This window comes from Sorex fumeus, unplaced genomic scaffold, assembly GCF_029834395.1.
Source record: "Sorex fumeus unplaced genomic scaffold, SorFum_2.1 ptg000130l, whole genome shotgun sequence".
Taxonomy (NCBI): domain Eukaryota; kingdom Metazoa; phylum Chordata; class Mammalia; order Eulipotyphla; family Soricidae; genus Sorex; species Sorex fumeus.
Window position 1 is genome coordinate 6278209 of NW_026606187.1, and position 13882 is coordinate 6292090.

Genomic DNA, 13882 nt, shown 5'->3' on the forward strand with positions numbered 1-13882 from the left:
TGTGCACCCGTGAGTTGGTTTCCCCTGCACTGCCTCGGTCACCTTCTCACCCAGGGCCAGGGACGGCTTAGAGTTCTGGGGCACCAGGTCCAGAGGGCAGTACCTGGCACCATGGGCCCAGGCTGGGTGTGAGCCAGCAGCTCCCAGGGCCTAAGTAATAAAGAACTGGGCACAGGGAAATACGGGCAGGGTAAAATTTGAGAAAGGAAAAAGCTTTCTGCACTGAGAAAACAAAATGTCACAGGGCCAGACCTGCCATGCAGGGAGGCAACTGTAGTGTTAACAACCCGCCCGCTGTGGTCTTGACATGAAGCTCAGAGGGCGTTGAAGAGCCACCAAGAAAATCGAGGTGCTTGCTTTGCTGTGACCAGCCCTGGTTCCATTACAGCATCCAGGTGACTGCAGTGCAGTCAGGAGTTTAAGCGCTGACCAGGCGTGACCCAAATCCCCCCCCAAAATAAAAAGGAGGCCAGACCAATAGTCCAGCGGAGAGGGCATTTGCATTGTACCCGGCTGACCTGGGTTCAATCCTTGGCATCCCATATGGTTCATCAAGCACTGCCCAGAGTGATTGCGGACAGAGCCAGGAGTAACCTCAAGCATGGCCAGACGTATCCCTAAACCCCCAAAATAAAGGGGAGATGGGCCTGCATCTGGGCTTTGTGGGAAGATGCCTCGGTCTCAGATGTGAGGCCTGTACACACAGGCTCCAAGTGGGCCCCCCAGGAAGCCCCCCATGCCACGGGAGCGCCTCCAGGCCTTCCTTCCCTTCCACCATTTCACTGAGTTTCTTGCTCCTAGTCTCTGGGGGCCAGAGAGCCGCGCCTGAGTGCAGTGACACCAGCACCCGCTGCTGAGAGCCCCTGGTTTCCCATTGGCCCCCGGGGCCCTGCTCAAGGGTCCCCCCACCAAAAACAAAAGATTGACAACAACCTGTTTTATAGCTTTATTTTCAAAGGGGAAAAAACACTTAGACAATTTAAATACAAGTCAAAACAGAATTATTCTGTCTAGGTTGCTGATGGCTCCAGATGCGTGCTCACATCAGGCTCCCACCCGCCAGGTGCCTTCTGGGTCTTCTCAGTGAGGAAAGAACCTGCATAAGATGAGACGAGTGAGGGGTGAGTGTCAGCAAAGGGCACAGGCACCCGGTCCCCACGGCCAGCTAGTCCCGAAGCCATGCTATTACATGACGGGAACCTCTCCCAACTGGCACCAAACACCTCCCCCCCGCCCCCCCCCCGACCTGGAAAGCACTGCTCGGAGTAACGGGGGCGGCCCTGGGGTGCCACAGGTGGGGCAGAGTTGGGGAAACAGGCCTGCACGAGCTCCTGAGGGAAACTGGTCTCTGGGGTCAACACCAGCCGAGACACCTTAAGACTCACCTGACGTTTCATTCATACACATCCTTCTTGTCTGCAATGTAATCTACAATTTCTTGTGGACACATTAACTTTTCCGCATCAATATCAGGAATTTCGAACCCTAAGGGTAAAACCAGAACCAAGTCTGAGTGAGCGAACCCTCTGACACCCACCAGGACCTCCGCTTTCCTGCCACCCTTGGGTCCACCCGGGTCGGGAGCCGGATCCAAGCACTTACAGAGGCGTGGAGTGCCCCAACTGACCTGGCCCACTGGCCCACCACCCTGTTTCCAGGAAAAGTACTCAGCCTGCACTTCCGCCCCCCTCCCCACCGGGAATCTACCTATAGAAGACAGAAAGCTCCCCCTGCCGCCAACTGCACCCCATAGCTACTTTCCACCCCAGTCCCCTCCTTCCAGCACCCCCGGAAAAGGCACTGCCCAGTCTGCAAACGTGGGTCTGCATTATCTGCCCAGGTGCAGTGAAGGTTGGTTCCTTAAAGCGACACTTCACGTACCGGAAAATACACCCATGTGACATGAGACAAAAGCCTGTTTCTACGCCACAAAAGCGTCACGGGACCCTAGCACCTTCCCATAACCCCAGGAAGAGACCCCTCGGCCCTACCCCAGCCCCAAACCACACCCTCCATTCTGCAGAGGAACCTCCAGGAGGGCCAAACACGCTCTGGGGTCCTTTCTGTAATCCACCCTGACCCGACCGTCCCCCCAACTTCTGCTGAGCTCTGTGGCCTGAGGAAGGTCTCACGTGTGTAACTGACTGGAGTGGGGGCGGCATCAGGGCTCCAGGTCCCCACGCGCCTGACCTGAGGGTGGCACAGCCGGTTCTTTCCCTGGGGAGCCCCAGGCCCGCCTTTCCTGGCCACTGCCCGCCCATGCCAGTATGGGAGCGCAGTTCCTACCATTCCCCGGAGCCCTGAGGGGTGGGAGCAAGGCAGTGTGCTCTTGCCGTGCTCAACCCCAACTGCCGCCCCCCGCACACCCTGGGAAGCCCGGGGACCAAGGCACGTTACCAAATTCATCCTCCATGGCCATGATAATCTCCACTTGGTCCAAGCTGTCTAGGCCCAGGTCTTTCATGAAATGGGAATTGACAGAGAGCTGCAATAAAGGACACAAGTCGTCAGGGACGGCTGTGCGCTTGGGGGTGTGAGGGTCTGAGCACATGCCCAAGTTTAATTTCCACCTTCAGATCACCAGGAAGAATTTTCATTTTCTTTTTTTAATCTCCTCACAGCTAAGCATTTTCTACAGCTCAAGAATTCTTTTTTTGTTGTTATTCTGGGGCCACACCTGGCTTATGCTCAGGAATCACTCCTGGCAGTCTTAGAGGATGCCGGTGGTTCGAGCCGAGGTCAGCGCTGTCAAGGCAAGTGCCTTACGTGCCTCAGCCCAACAATTCCTAAGTAAACCAGAACAGAGGGTTGGAGACAGAGGACTGGAAGCAAGGCGCTTGCCCAGCATGGGCTCAAATTCCCGCAGACACGGCCCCCAATTACCACCCGGAGTGACCCTTGAGCAGAGCCAGGAGTAAGCCCCGGCACTAGTGCTACAGTACTACAAGGAGTACGGGGGTAACCCAAACTCCCCTCCACTCCCACAAAAGTCAAGAATTGGATAGGTACAGGGGACCTGGAGAGAGCACAGTGGGGAGGGTGCTCACTTTGCTTGTGGCCAACCTGGGCTGGACCCCCGGCACCCCCTGTGGCTCCTCGACAGCACCAGGAGTAACTCCAGACACCTCTGGGTGTGGTGCAGAAAGCAAAGCACTGATGTGGAGAATGCTCACGGGAGGGCAGGATCGGGTCCCCTCTAGACAGCACCAAGTCAGAAGGAACCCTGAATCCAACAACAGGAAAAGATCAGAAACTAAAAGCAACCCCAAAAAAGCGAAATAAGAGAAAAATCTGTCCAATTCAACAGAGAGATGGTAGAGCAGACAGGGAACTTGCTGCAGCCCACCCGGGTTCAATCCCTGAGCACGTGGCAGGAGTGATCCCCAGTGCAGAGCCAGAAGGAGTAATAGCAACAGATTACTAAAGAATGTTTAAGGTAACTGCTATGAAAGTAAAAAAAAAGGTGCACGGAGGGCTGGGAACGTAGATCACTGGTGGCAGAGCAGTATGTGAGCCCCAGGTCGACCCCTGGCCCCACAGGAAATAAAAGCGGTACAAGGGGGCCTGGAATACAGCTTCTGCGCACGCTCCAGGCCGGGACCCCACACCCACGGACGCCCCAAGGCGCAGGTGTCTGTGAAGGTGGGCAGTGTAGCCCACAGGGCACCATGCGTCTGGGAAGACACGAGCAGTTCTACTGCGGCCGCCCAGTAAGGGCGGGTGGCCGGAAGCAGGCCATTCTCTACCGCCTGTCCACTTGGCCCGAGGAACTGTTTGGCGTGGGCTCCACCCAGCAGTGCTCAGGTGTCACTCTGGAGGTGCTTGGGGGGGCCCATATGCAGTGCTGGGGACTGAAGCTGGGGCGAGCGCAGCCTCCCCTGAGGGCAACTCTTAAAGGCGCCCCAGTACCTTTTCCGGATCGATTTTGTCATAGAGCTTCAGCACGTAGAGAACGCGGTCCTTGATCCCCTCTAGTGTCAGAGGGGGCGCGTCACTGTACTGGCGGCACAGCTGGGCGAGCCTGCTGGGGACCTGCAGGAGGAGAGACAGGGGACATGGAGCTGGTGCCGGACCCCCCACCCCAATCCAGCAGACCAGCGGCTTCATTCCCCTCGCGGCTCTCAGCCGCCTCCCTCAGCGCCCTCTGTAGGGTCCCGACTCTGGGGGTCCAGAAGCCGGAGGGGTGCAGTCCGGGTCTCGGCTCAGCCTGGTGCTCAGTGCTACCACACCGCAGGGTGACCACCCAAGTGCAGCCCCCCAACCCAGCTCGCCAGCAGCCCAAGCCCCTGGTGCCAATCCCAGCCCGGCCCAGTGCCGGCCCGTATTTTCCCCAAACAGCCCGGCTTGAGGAGGCTCGCCACCCTCCTCTCGCCCCTGCAGATCCAGAAACCAGCCAAGGGCCAGAGAGCACAAGGGATGTTGCCTCTACGGGCCCCTGCTGAGCACGGTGTGATCCCCACGTCCCCAGGGGCCCTGTGAGAGTAACCTCCCGCCCCCTGGAAGGCAGTGGTCTGAGACTGAGGAGGGCACCGTCTGGCCGAGGGTGGAGGGAGTCGAGAGTGAGGCGAGGCCAGGGCGCACCAAAATCTTAAGCGGGCAGGTTCTTACACGCTACCACGGCACCAGCCCCTCAAAAACGAGGGGTCTCAGCCTCTGCCCAGCTTCCGGCAGAGACCCCCACTACCTTCCTGTCTGGCCTGCAAGTCACTCCATCGTTCCTCCGCTCGTATCTTTCCCCAAAAAGCAGAGAAGACAGCACCAAGCCCCCAGGACAGCTGAAGGCACCCAAGGGCTCCCGGCGGGCTGCGGGCCCGCATGCATCTGAGTGGGGGCCAGCGGCCTGGACTAGCAGGCACGGCCAGGACCTGAGCTGCCTTCTCCCCCTGGTCTCTCCTCGAGTCACCAGCTTCTGGGCTGCCCCAGCACCCACATGCATCTTCTGCACCTTTTCCCCGACACCTCTACCCCTGCACCGGACCACTGGGATGAGGGAGGCAGAGCAGGGCCGGTTTCTGTCTGCTTGTGGGTTTTGAGGCCAGTTTCGTGTTCAGAAGCTAACGTGAGTGAGTTGGGGGCGGGGGGCACAACATCTCTCTGACCCCACGGGACAGCTCTGGCCTGGAGCCGGCAGGGGACGAGGGTAAGGCCCAGGCTCCATGTTCGGTTTCTAGCCTTGGTTTTCTTCTCGTTACCATCTGCTGGTGTTCTCAGACCCGGGGAGCTGCTTAGCAGGATCCTAGGGGAGTGGGGGGGTGAGTAAAAGAGGGGTATGTGCCCAGGCTCCGGGAACAGGTCTGCACAGGCACAGCTGACAGTGGGGAAGGACCAGAGGCCATGGAGACTTGGGCTAAGAAAACACAGCGGCCTCAGGGCTTGCAGCCCTAAAGGGCAGGGCTGAGGGTGTCCGGGGAGAGGGTGCTCTGCGGGGCAGATGCACCATGAGCCCAGGGGAACGGCCTCAACTGTCGAGGGTAGACAGAGCCACCGGGACAGCGCCAAGTGTCCATGCCGCTCTGAGTGCATGACTTGCCTCCACACCATCTCTGAATCTCTACAGCGAGCCTCGGACCAGACGTGCAACCGCCCTCGGGGAGCTTCCAGTATTCACCCTCTGCCGGTTAACCCTTCAGGGGTGTGAGGAGAATAAACGGGAGCACCTGGTCCCAAGCACTCTGGCCTAAAAACAAAAAGGGATCTCTGTGGCACAGGTTAGCCAAGCAGTGCCTCGGATGCCTCTGAGCACCTGGCAAACACAAAGCAACCATCCAAGGGTCAGTGGCAGGGACGGAATCTTCTGGAAGTTCACGGGAAACAAGCCCAGGCCCTCCCCGAGTCTGTCTGCGCATCAATGCTCTAAGAAGAGACGACGGCCTTGCCTTTCAGCCTCCTGTTGAAATTGGAGGCAGCAACTGTGCCGACAGTTCCTTGTCACTTCAAGGTGACACTCTGAACCTTGGCTCAGGTTAGGGGTGGAAATTTAGGGAAGATCCCTGGGAATGAATCCACTAGCCCTCGAGCCCATCTCAACCCCGGCTACACACACGAGTCTCATCTGGCCACTGTGGACAAGACACTCTGGCTCGAGGCTTGACTGGCCCGGGGTGTCCAGCTTTCATTCCAGCACAGGGTCAAGAGTGAAGCACTATTACCTATAAGGCTTTACTTTGAGAGGGAGGTTCCCACCTTGACCTTGGGCGTCCAGCCTACCCCATGGCCGCACTTCAGGCACCCGGGAACTCATGCTTTGCATGCCGAGAACATGCTTTGCATGCAAGAGGCCGGGTGTTCCACAATCCCCAACGTCACCTCCCCCACCTTTGGGTCCCCCAAACACCACTTAGCTGTAGCCCAGAAACCAAAACACAGGCCGCCATCCACCCCTTCTTCCCACGGAAGAAAATCAGAATCGCTGAGGTTAGTTCAAGAAATGTAGTCTTCTTTCTACCAAGCTCTACCCAGGTGCTTTGAATATACTGCCAGGCCTGAAAATTCACCGTGTTCTCTCCCCCCCCCCCCTTTTTTTGGTCCTGGAGGAACTGCAACCCCAGGTCGATGCGTGGCGTGCACGGAGCAAGCTCCGATTCCAACCCCCGGTTCCAAAAGTCAGTTTACTCTACCGTCCTCGAGAGAGGACCTCTCTCTGTGAAACTGCCGGGACACACACACTGGACTGGCTCTTCGCCCGAAAGGGGGCTCTCGACCCGCGTGCACGGCCCCCGCGCCGGCCGGAGACCGGCTGTCCCGGAAGCGTGGGGCGCGGGGGGGGCAGGGCGAGGTCACCGGGTCACCGCGTCCCGGCGGCGGCCCCGGGGGAGGGGACCCGCGCGCCCAGCCCCCGCCCGGCCCGCGGCCCCCGCGCCGAGCCTGACCCCTGCCCGCCCGGCAAAGTCACGGCCAGTCACCTGCGCGAGCGGCGGGGCCGGCCGCGGGGCGCCGGGCCTCGTCCGGGTGCCCGCGGGACGCAGGGCGCCGCTGAGCGGCCGGGCCGCGGCCAGCGAGGGCAGCCGAGGGAGCGGCGCCCAGGCCGCGGGCAGTCGGCGGACACCGGCGCAGAGGACACGAGCCGCCATGGCTGCGCCGACCCAGGATGCACTGCGGCGCCCTCCGCTCCGCCCCGCGCGCACGCGACGCTGCGCACCGGCCGGGCGCTGCCGGCGGTGGCGGCCCCTGGCGGCCCCTGGTGGCGCTGCACCCTCGCGGCTCCCACAGCCGGGGCTCAGAGAAGCTCAGAGCCGGCCTTGCCCCAATTAGAAGGAACTTGTTTCCTCTTCATTTTTTTCTTTTTTGGGGGGAGTGAGGGGAGAGAGGGCGGATGTTTGGCCCACACCTGGTGATCCTCAGGGCTTACTGCTAGCTCTGCGCTCAGAAATCATTCCTGGGTTGAAGCGATAGCATAGTGGGTAGGGCATTTGCCTTGCACGCAGCTGACCCGGGTTCAACTCCCAGCATCCCGTATGGTCCCCCGAGCACTGCCAGGAGTAATTCCTGAGTGCAGAGCCAGGAGTAACCCCTGTGCATCCGGGTGTGGCCCACTAACCAAAAAAAGAAGAAGAAATCATTTTTGGCGGCACTTGAGAATCATACGGAATGCCGGAGATGGAACCCGGGTTGGCTGCATGCAAGGCCTTACCCTCTGCACCTTTGCTTAGGCCCCTTGTTTTTGTGTTTTTTTTTTTAATTTTTATTAGTGAAACACCATGAGATACAGTTGTAGACTTACAGATTTTTGTGCTTGGGTTTCAATTATACAATGATCAACTACCCATCCCTCCACCAGTGCCCATTTCCCACCACCACGGATCCCAGTATCCCTCCCACCCCCCATCCCCTCCATCCCACCCTGCCTCTGTGGCAGGGCATTCCCTTTTGTTCTCTTTCTCCTTTTGGGTGTTGTGCTTTGCAAAAGAGGCAATGGGTGACAATCATGTTTGGTCTATAGTCTACTTTCAGCATGCTCCTCCCAACCTGGGAGGATCCTCCCAACACCCTTTATTTGGTGCTCCCTTCTCTATCTGAGCTCCCTTTCCCCCTAGCTGGCCTCCAAGCCATGGAGTAAACCTCCTGGTACTAATCTCGGCTATTCTTGGGTGTTAGTCTCCTATTTTGTTACTTTATGTTCCCCAGATGAATGCAATCTTTTTATGTCTATCTCTCTCTTTCTGACTCATTTCACTTAGCATGATACTTTCCATGTAGTACCACTTGTATGTAAATTTCATGACTTCATCTTTTCTAACACCTACATAGTACTCAATTGTGTAGATGTTCCAAAGTTTCTTTAACCAGTCATCTGTTCTCGGGCACTCAGGTTTTTTTCCAGATTTTAGCTATCATAAACAGTGTTGCAATGAACAACAAGTGCAGATGTCACTTCGACTATACCTTTTTGCCTCTCTGGGATATATTCCCAGGAGTGGTATTGCTGGGTCAAATGGGAGCTCAATTTCTAATTTTTTGAGAATCATCCATACTGTTTTTCAAAAGGGCTGAACCAGTCGGCATTCCCACCAGCAGTGAAGGAGGGTCCCTTTCTCCCCACATCTGCACCAACACATGTTGCTTTTGTTCTTTTGGATGTGGGCCAGTCTCTGTGGTGTGAGATGATATCTCATTGTTGCTTTGATCTGCATCTCCCTGATGATTAATGATGTAGAGCATTATCTCATGTGCCTTTCTGCTATTCGAATTTCTTCTTTGAGAAAGTTTCTGTTCATTTCGTTGCCTCATTTTTTTTTTTATGGGGTTGGATGTTTTCTTCTTGTGGAGTTCAGCCAGTACTTTATATATACTTGATATCAACCCTTGTCAGATGTGTATTTGGCGAATATCGTTTCCCATTCTGTTGACTGTCTTTGTACTTTGGTCATTGTTTCTTTTGAGGTGCAGAAGCTTCATAGTTTAAGATAGTCCCTTTGGCTATCTCTGTTTTCACCTGCTCGGCCAGTGGCGTGACATCTTTGAAGATACCATTAGCTTCAATGTCATGGAGGGTTTTGCCAACTTCGTCTTCAATGTACCTTATGGATTCCGGTCTGGTGTTGAGGTCTTTAATCCATTTTGATCTTACTTTTGTACATGGTGTTAGGCAGAGATCTGAGCCCATTTCTTTGCATGTAGCTGTCCAGTTTTGCCAGCACAATTTGTTAAAGAGGCTTTCTCTGCTCCACTTCACATTTCTTGCTCCGTTATCAAAGATTAGATGATCATATATTTGAGGGGAGATGTCAGTATATTCAACCCTGGTCCATTGATTGGTGTGCAGCTCTGCCTTTGTTCCAGTACTGTGTTGTTTTTTATTTATTTATTTTGCTTTTCAGGTCACACCTGGCAATGCTTAGGGATTACTTCTGGCTTTGCACCCAGGAATCACTCCTGGAAGTGCTCAGGGGACCATATGGGATGCTGGGAATCGAACCCGGGTCGGCCGCGTGCATGGCAAATGCCTTGCTCGCTGTGCTATCACTCCAGCCCCCAGTACTGTGCTGTTTTAATTATTACTGCTTTGTAGTAGAGTTTGAAGTTAGGGAGGTTGATTCCTCCCATTTTCTTTTCCCCAAGAATTGCTTTAGCTATTCGTGGGGGCTTATTGTTCCATATGAATTTCAGGAGTGTTTGCTCCATTTCTTTGAAGAATGTCATGCGTATCCTTATAGGGATTGCATGGAATTTGTACAATGCTTTGGGAAGTATTGCCATTTTAACAATGTTAAGTCTCCCGACCCCATGGGAAGGGGGGCGTTCCGGTCCGTCCTTCACGCCCTACCGAGGTCACCAGTTGCCCCCCACGAACGGCTCTCCAGCACGGCCACAGCCCCAGAAGCACAAGGGCTTAATGCAGAACCCAGCAGCTTGGAGCAGAAAAGTGAAAGGACTATGCGTTAATCCAGGCAATCATTTCTGCCCAGAGGGGAAAGGGTGTTGCTCCCTTCCGCCCTCCTCCCTCTGGAAAGAAAGATGGCGGCCACATGGGGGCCTTGTGGACAGCAGATATGAGCCGGGGGTGTGGGGGCGACTAAAACCTCATGGGAAGAGGGGCGTTCTGGTCCGTCCTTCACGCCCTACCGAGGTCACCAGTTGCCCCCCGCAAGCGGCTCTCCAGCACGGCCACGGCCCCAGAAGCACAAGGACTTAATGCAGAACCCAGCAGCTTGGAGCAGAAAAGTGAACGGACTCTGCATTGATCCAGGCCATCAAGTCTGCCGGAGGGGAAAGGGTGTTGCCCCATTCGCCCTCTCCTCTTTGGAAAGAAAGATGGTGGCCACATGGGAGCCTTGTGGACAGCAGGTATGAGCCGGGAGTGTGGGGGCGACTAAAACCTCATGGGAAGGGGGGCGTTCCGGTCCGCCCTTCACGCCCTACCGAGGCCACCGGTTGCCCCCCGCGAGCGGCTCTCCAGCACGGCCAGGACTCCAGAACACAGAAACCAATTTCTTAACTATCTGACTTTCAGTAGAAATACTTCCAGGGTCAATAGGTAAAAGAGCAGAAATCCAAAACCAACATTTAATTCTTGAACCCAGCCGTAGAAAGCAAATCACTTCACAATGCTTTTTCAGGATGTCTGATTTGGGGCGGGGGGGTAAACTCTAAATAATAGTGGTGAATCTTTTATTGAAACAATGAATCTAATCAAAGCAGATAGAGTGTTAACTAGAATTCATCTGCTTCACAGGGACGGGGAGGGGTGGGGGGTGGGGTTTTATTGGGGTTTTTCATGGTAAAAAATAAGTATTGGTAAAGGGAAATGTGTTTGATATTTGCATGACTGAGACATAAACCTGAAAGCTTTGTAACCTTTCCCACAGTGATTCAATAAATAAATTAAAAAAAAAAAAAAAAAAAAGTCTCCCGACCCATGAGCAAGGGATATCTTTCCATTTCCTCATGTCCTCTTTTATTTCCTGAAGTAGCGTTTTGTAGTTTTCTTTGTACAGGTCCTTTACTCCCTTAGCTAAGCTAATTCCTAGGTACTTGATTTTCTGGGGCACAATTGTGAATGGGATTTTTTTTTTCATGTCACTTTCTTTTCTCTCACTGTTTGAGTATAGGAAAGCCATGGACTTTTGGGTATTGATTTTATAGCCTGCAACTTTACTATACGAGTCTATTGTTTCTAGGCGTTTCTTGGTAGAGGTTATAGGGTTCTCTAAGTATAGTATCATATCATCTGTGAATAGTGAGAACTTGATTTCTTCCTTTCCTACCTGAATGTCCTTAATATCTTTTTCTTGCCTAACTGCTATTGCAAGTACTTCCAGTACTATATTGAACAGCAGTTGAGAGAGTGGGCATCCTTGTCTTGTCCTTGATCCTAGAGGGAAGGCTCTGATTTTCCCCATTGAGGATGATGCTTGCTGTAGGCTTGTGGTAGATGGCTTGAACTATATTGAGGAAAGTCCCCTCTATACCCATTTTGGCAAGGGGTGATGGATCTTGTCAAATGCTTCCTTTGCATCTATTGATATGATCATATGCCCTTTATCTTTTCTTTTGTTGAATGGATTATGGATTATGGATTTCCAAATGGTAAACCATCCTTGCATTCCTGGGATGAATCCTACTTGGTCATGGTGTATGATCTTTTTGATGAGTCGTTGGATTCAATTTGCTAATAGTCTGTTGAGGATCTTTGCGTCTGTGTTCATCAGGGATATCGGCCTGTAATTCTCTTTCTTTGTGGTATCTCTGTCTGCTTTTGGAATCAGGGTGATATTTGCTTCATAGAAACTGTTCGGAAGTGTTTTTGATATTTCAATTTTGTGGAAAAGCTTAAAGAGGATTGGGAGTAAGTCCTCTTTAAAGATTTTAGAGATTGGGGCTGGAGAGATAGCACAGCACGTAGGGCATTCGCCTTGCACGCGGCCAACCCGAGTTTGATTCCCAGCATCCCATATGGTCCCCTGAGCACCGCCAGGAGTAACTCCTGAGTGCAGAGCCAGGAGTAACCCCTGTGCATCGCCAGGTGTGACGCCAAAAAAAAAAAAAAAGATTTTAGACATTACTTTTTTTTGAGTGGGGGGGTCACACCCTGCGATGCTGAGGGCTTACTCCTGACTTGCACTCGGGAATTACTCCTGGCGGTGCTCAGGGGACCATATGGGATTCTGGGATTCGAACCCAGGTCGGCCGCATGCAAGGCAAACGCCCTACCCGCTGTGCTATCACTCCAGACCCGTTTTCGTGTTTTTTTTTTTTTTTTTTTTTTTTTGCGGGGGGGCGGTTTGTGTGACACCAGTAGGTGCTCATGGCTGAATCCTGGCTCTGTATTCAGGGATTATATATGTTGTGCTGGGATCTAACCATGGCTGGCTGCCTGCAAGGCAAGCACCTACACCGCAGTACTAGGTTTTCATTATTTCATTACCCCTGAAGTTTTCATTATGTTTTCAGAAATTTTATTGAATCAGTGAATTCACGGTGATAAGCCTTAAATGATGTGCTAGCAAAAAAAGTAGTGTTTCCCTCTTGGTTTATGGAACACACCTATCATTGTTCAGGGGCTACTCCTAGCTTTGTACTCAGGGGTTACTCCTGGATCTCCATTCCTGTGCATAACTATGTGGTGTCCGGGATCAAACAGGTTCGTTGCATGCAAGAGAAGTGCCTTCATCTCTGCACTGTCTCTTTGATTTCTGCATTTGAGGCTAGAGATCAGAATTAGTAATCAGAATTAGTACCGGAGAAAATAAAAACTTTATTTATTTTTGGTTTTGGGGCCAAATCCAGCCTGAGTAGGCATTTCTCCCGGCCTGCACCCAGGAATCACCCCTGGCAATGCTGGGGAACCATATGGGATCTGGTCATCCAACTTACACCTACAGTGTACAAGGCAAGCACCTTGCCTTCTCAAGATTCCTCTCCATCCTGCAAATTAAAAACTTTTGTTTGGGGGCCACACCTGGCAGTGCTTAGGGGTTACTCCTGGCTTGCACTCAGGAATTACTTCTGGTGGTGCTCAGGGAATTATATGGGATACTGGGATCAAACCTGGGTTGGACAAGTGCAAGGCAAATGCCTTAACCACTGTACTATCACTCAGGATCAAAAAGTAAAACTTTTTTGCAAATGTATCAAGGGTAATAATAAACTTCGCCTAAAATCCTATAGTTAACAAGGTATCTTTAAAAACAGAGCAAATAGTTACATTCTGTGTACCTGAATATGTAGCTCAGTAAACATGTTAAGTACTTGTAGTTTGGGATAAAATTTCCAACCTTATGACCAGATTAGGTCTTAGAAAAAAAACTCTAACTCTCAAAATGTCTGATTTAGGCAAAGGCAGAGAATCTGTACTGAGTACAGCTGTGTTGCAGAAGCCCCGTGTCTCTACTGATTACAGGTCCTGGGATCAAATGCAAGGGTAAACAGGATTTTATTTATTATTATTATTTTTTGCTTTTTGGGTTACACCCGGTGATACTCAGGGGTTACTCCTGGCTTTGCACTCAGGAATTACTCATGGCGGTGCTCAGGGGACAATATGGAATGCTGGAATTTGAACCTGGGTTGGCCGCGTGCAAGGCAAACACCCTACCCGCTGTGCTCCAACCCGGTAAACAGGATTTTTAAGTTAGCATACTTGGTAGGTTTTGTGTTAGTTTGGTACTGTATGAAGATAAAGTACTACAAATAGCATAAAGAAGTAAATTGCAGCGTCACAAGATAGCTCAAAAGGTTGGAGCACATGCTTTGCAGGCAGCAGGCGTTGGTTCCACCCTCAGCAAGTGATCCCTCAAGCAACACTGGGGTAACCCTAGAGTTCTGCTGGGTGTGGACTCCCCATATCCACCGCCCCCACAAAACAAAGGCGTATATTGCATATTAAGATAGTAAATGACCTGAAATAAACTCTTACTACACAAGCATTATTGACAAGGGCCCT

The 13882-nt window shown here is 52.8% G+C and overlaps 1 protein-coding gene across 1 annotated transcript; it reads right to left on the bottom strand.

The window, feature by feature from the left end:
- Positions 1-933: 933 nt before the first annotated feature.
- NDUFAB1 (NADH:ubiquinone oxidoreductase subunit AB1) lies at positions 934-7108 on the bottom strand. Its single transcript, XM_056138902.1, has 5 exons — positions 6903-7108; positions 3910-4032; positions 2398-2485; positions 1386-1485; positions 934-1096 (listed from the first exon to the last, which is right to left on the bottom strand). The coding sequence occupies exons 1-4, from the start codon at positions 7068-7070 to the stop codon at positions 1394-1396; spliced, it is 471 nt and encodes a 156-aa protein (XP_055994877.1). The 5' UTR covers positions 7071-7108; the 3' UTR covers positions 934-1096; positions 1386-1393.
- Positions 7109-13882: the final 6774 nt, after the last annotated feature.

What these genes read in the sequence shown, in the direction of transcription:
- NDUFAB1 (XM_056138902.1), bottom strand. Translation starts at nt 7,070, where the DNA reads ATGGCGGCTCGTGTCCTCTGCGCCGGTGTCCGCCGACTGCCCGCGGCC. An exon ending in CGGCCCCGCCGCTCGCGCAG is followed by an intron (nt 4,033 to 6,902) that starts GTGACTGGCCGT and finishes CTCCTCCTGCAG; the next exon opens with GTCCCCAGCAGGCTCGCCCA. An exon ending in GGCCATGGAGGATGAATTTG is followed by an intron (nt 1,486 to 2,397) that starts GTAACGTGCCTT and finishes TTTTACCCTTAG; the next exon opens with GGTTCGAAATTCCTGATATT.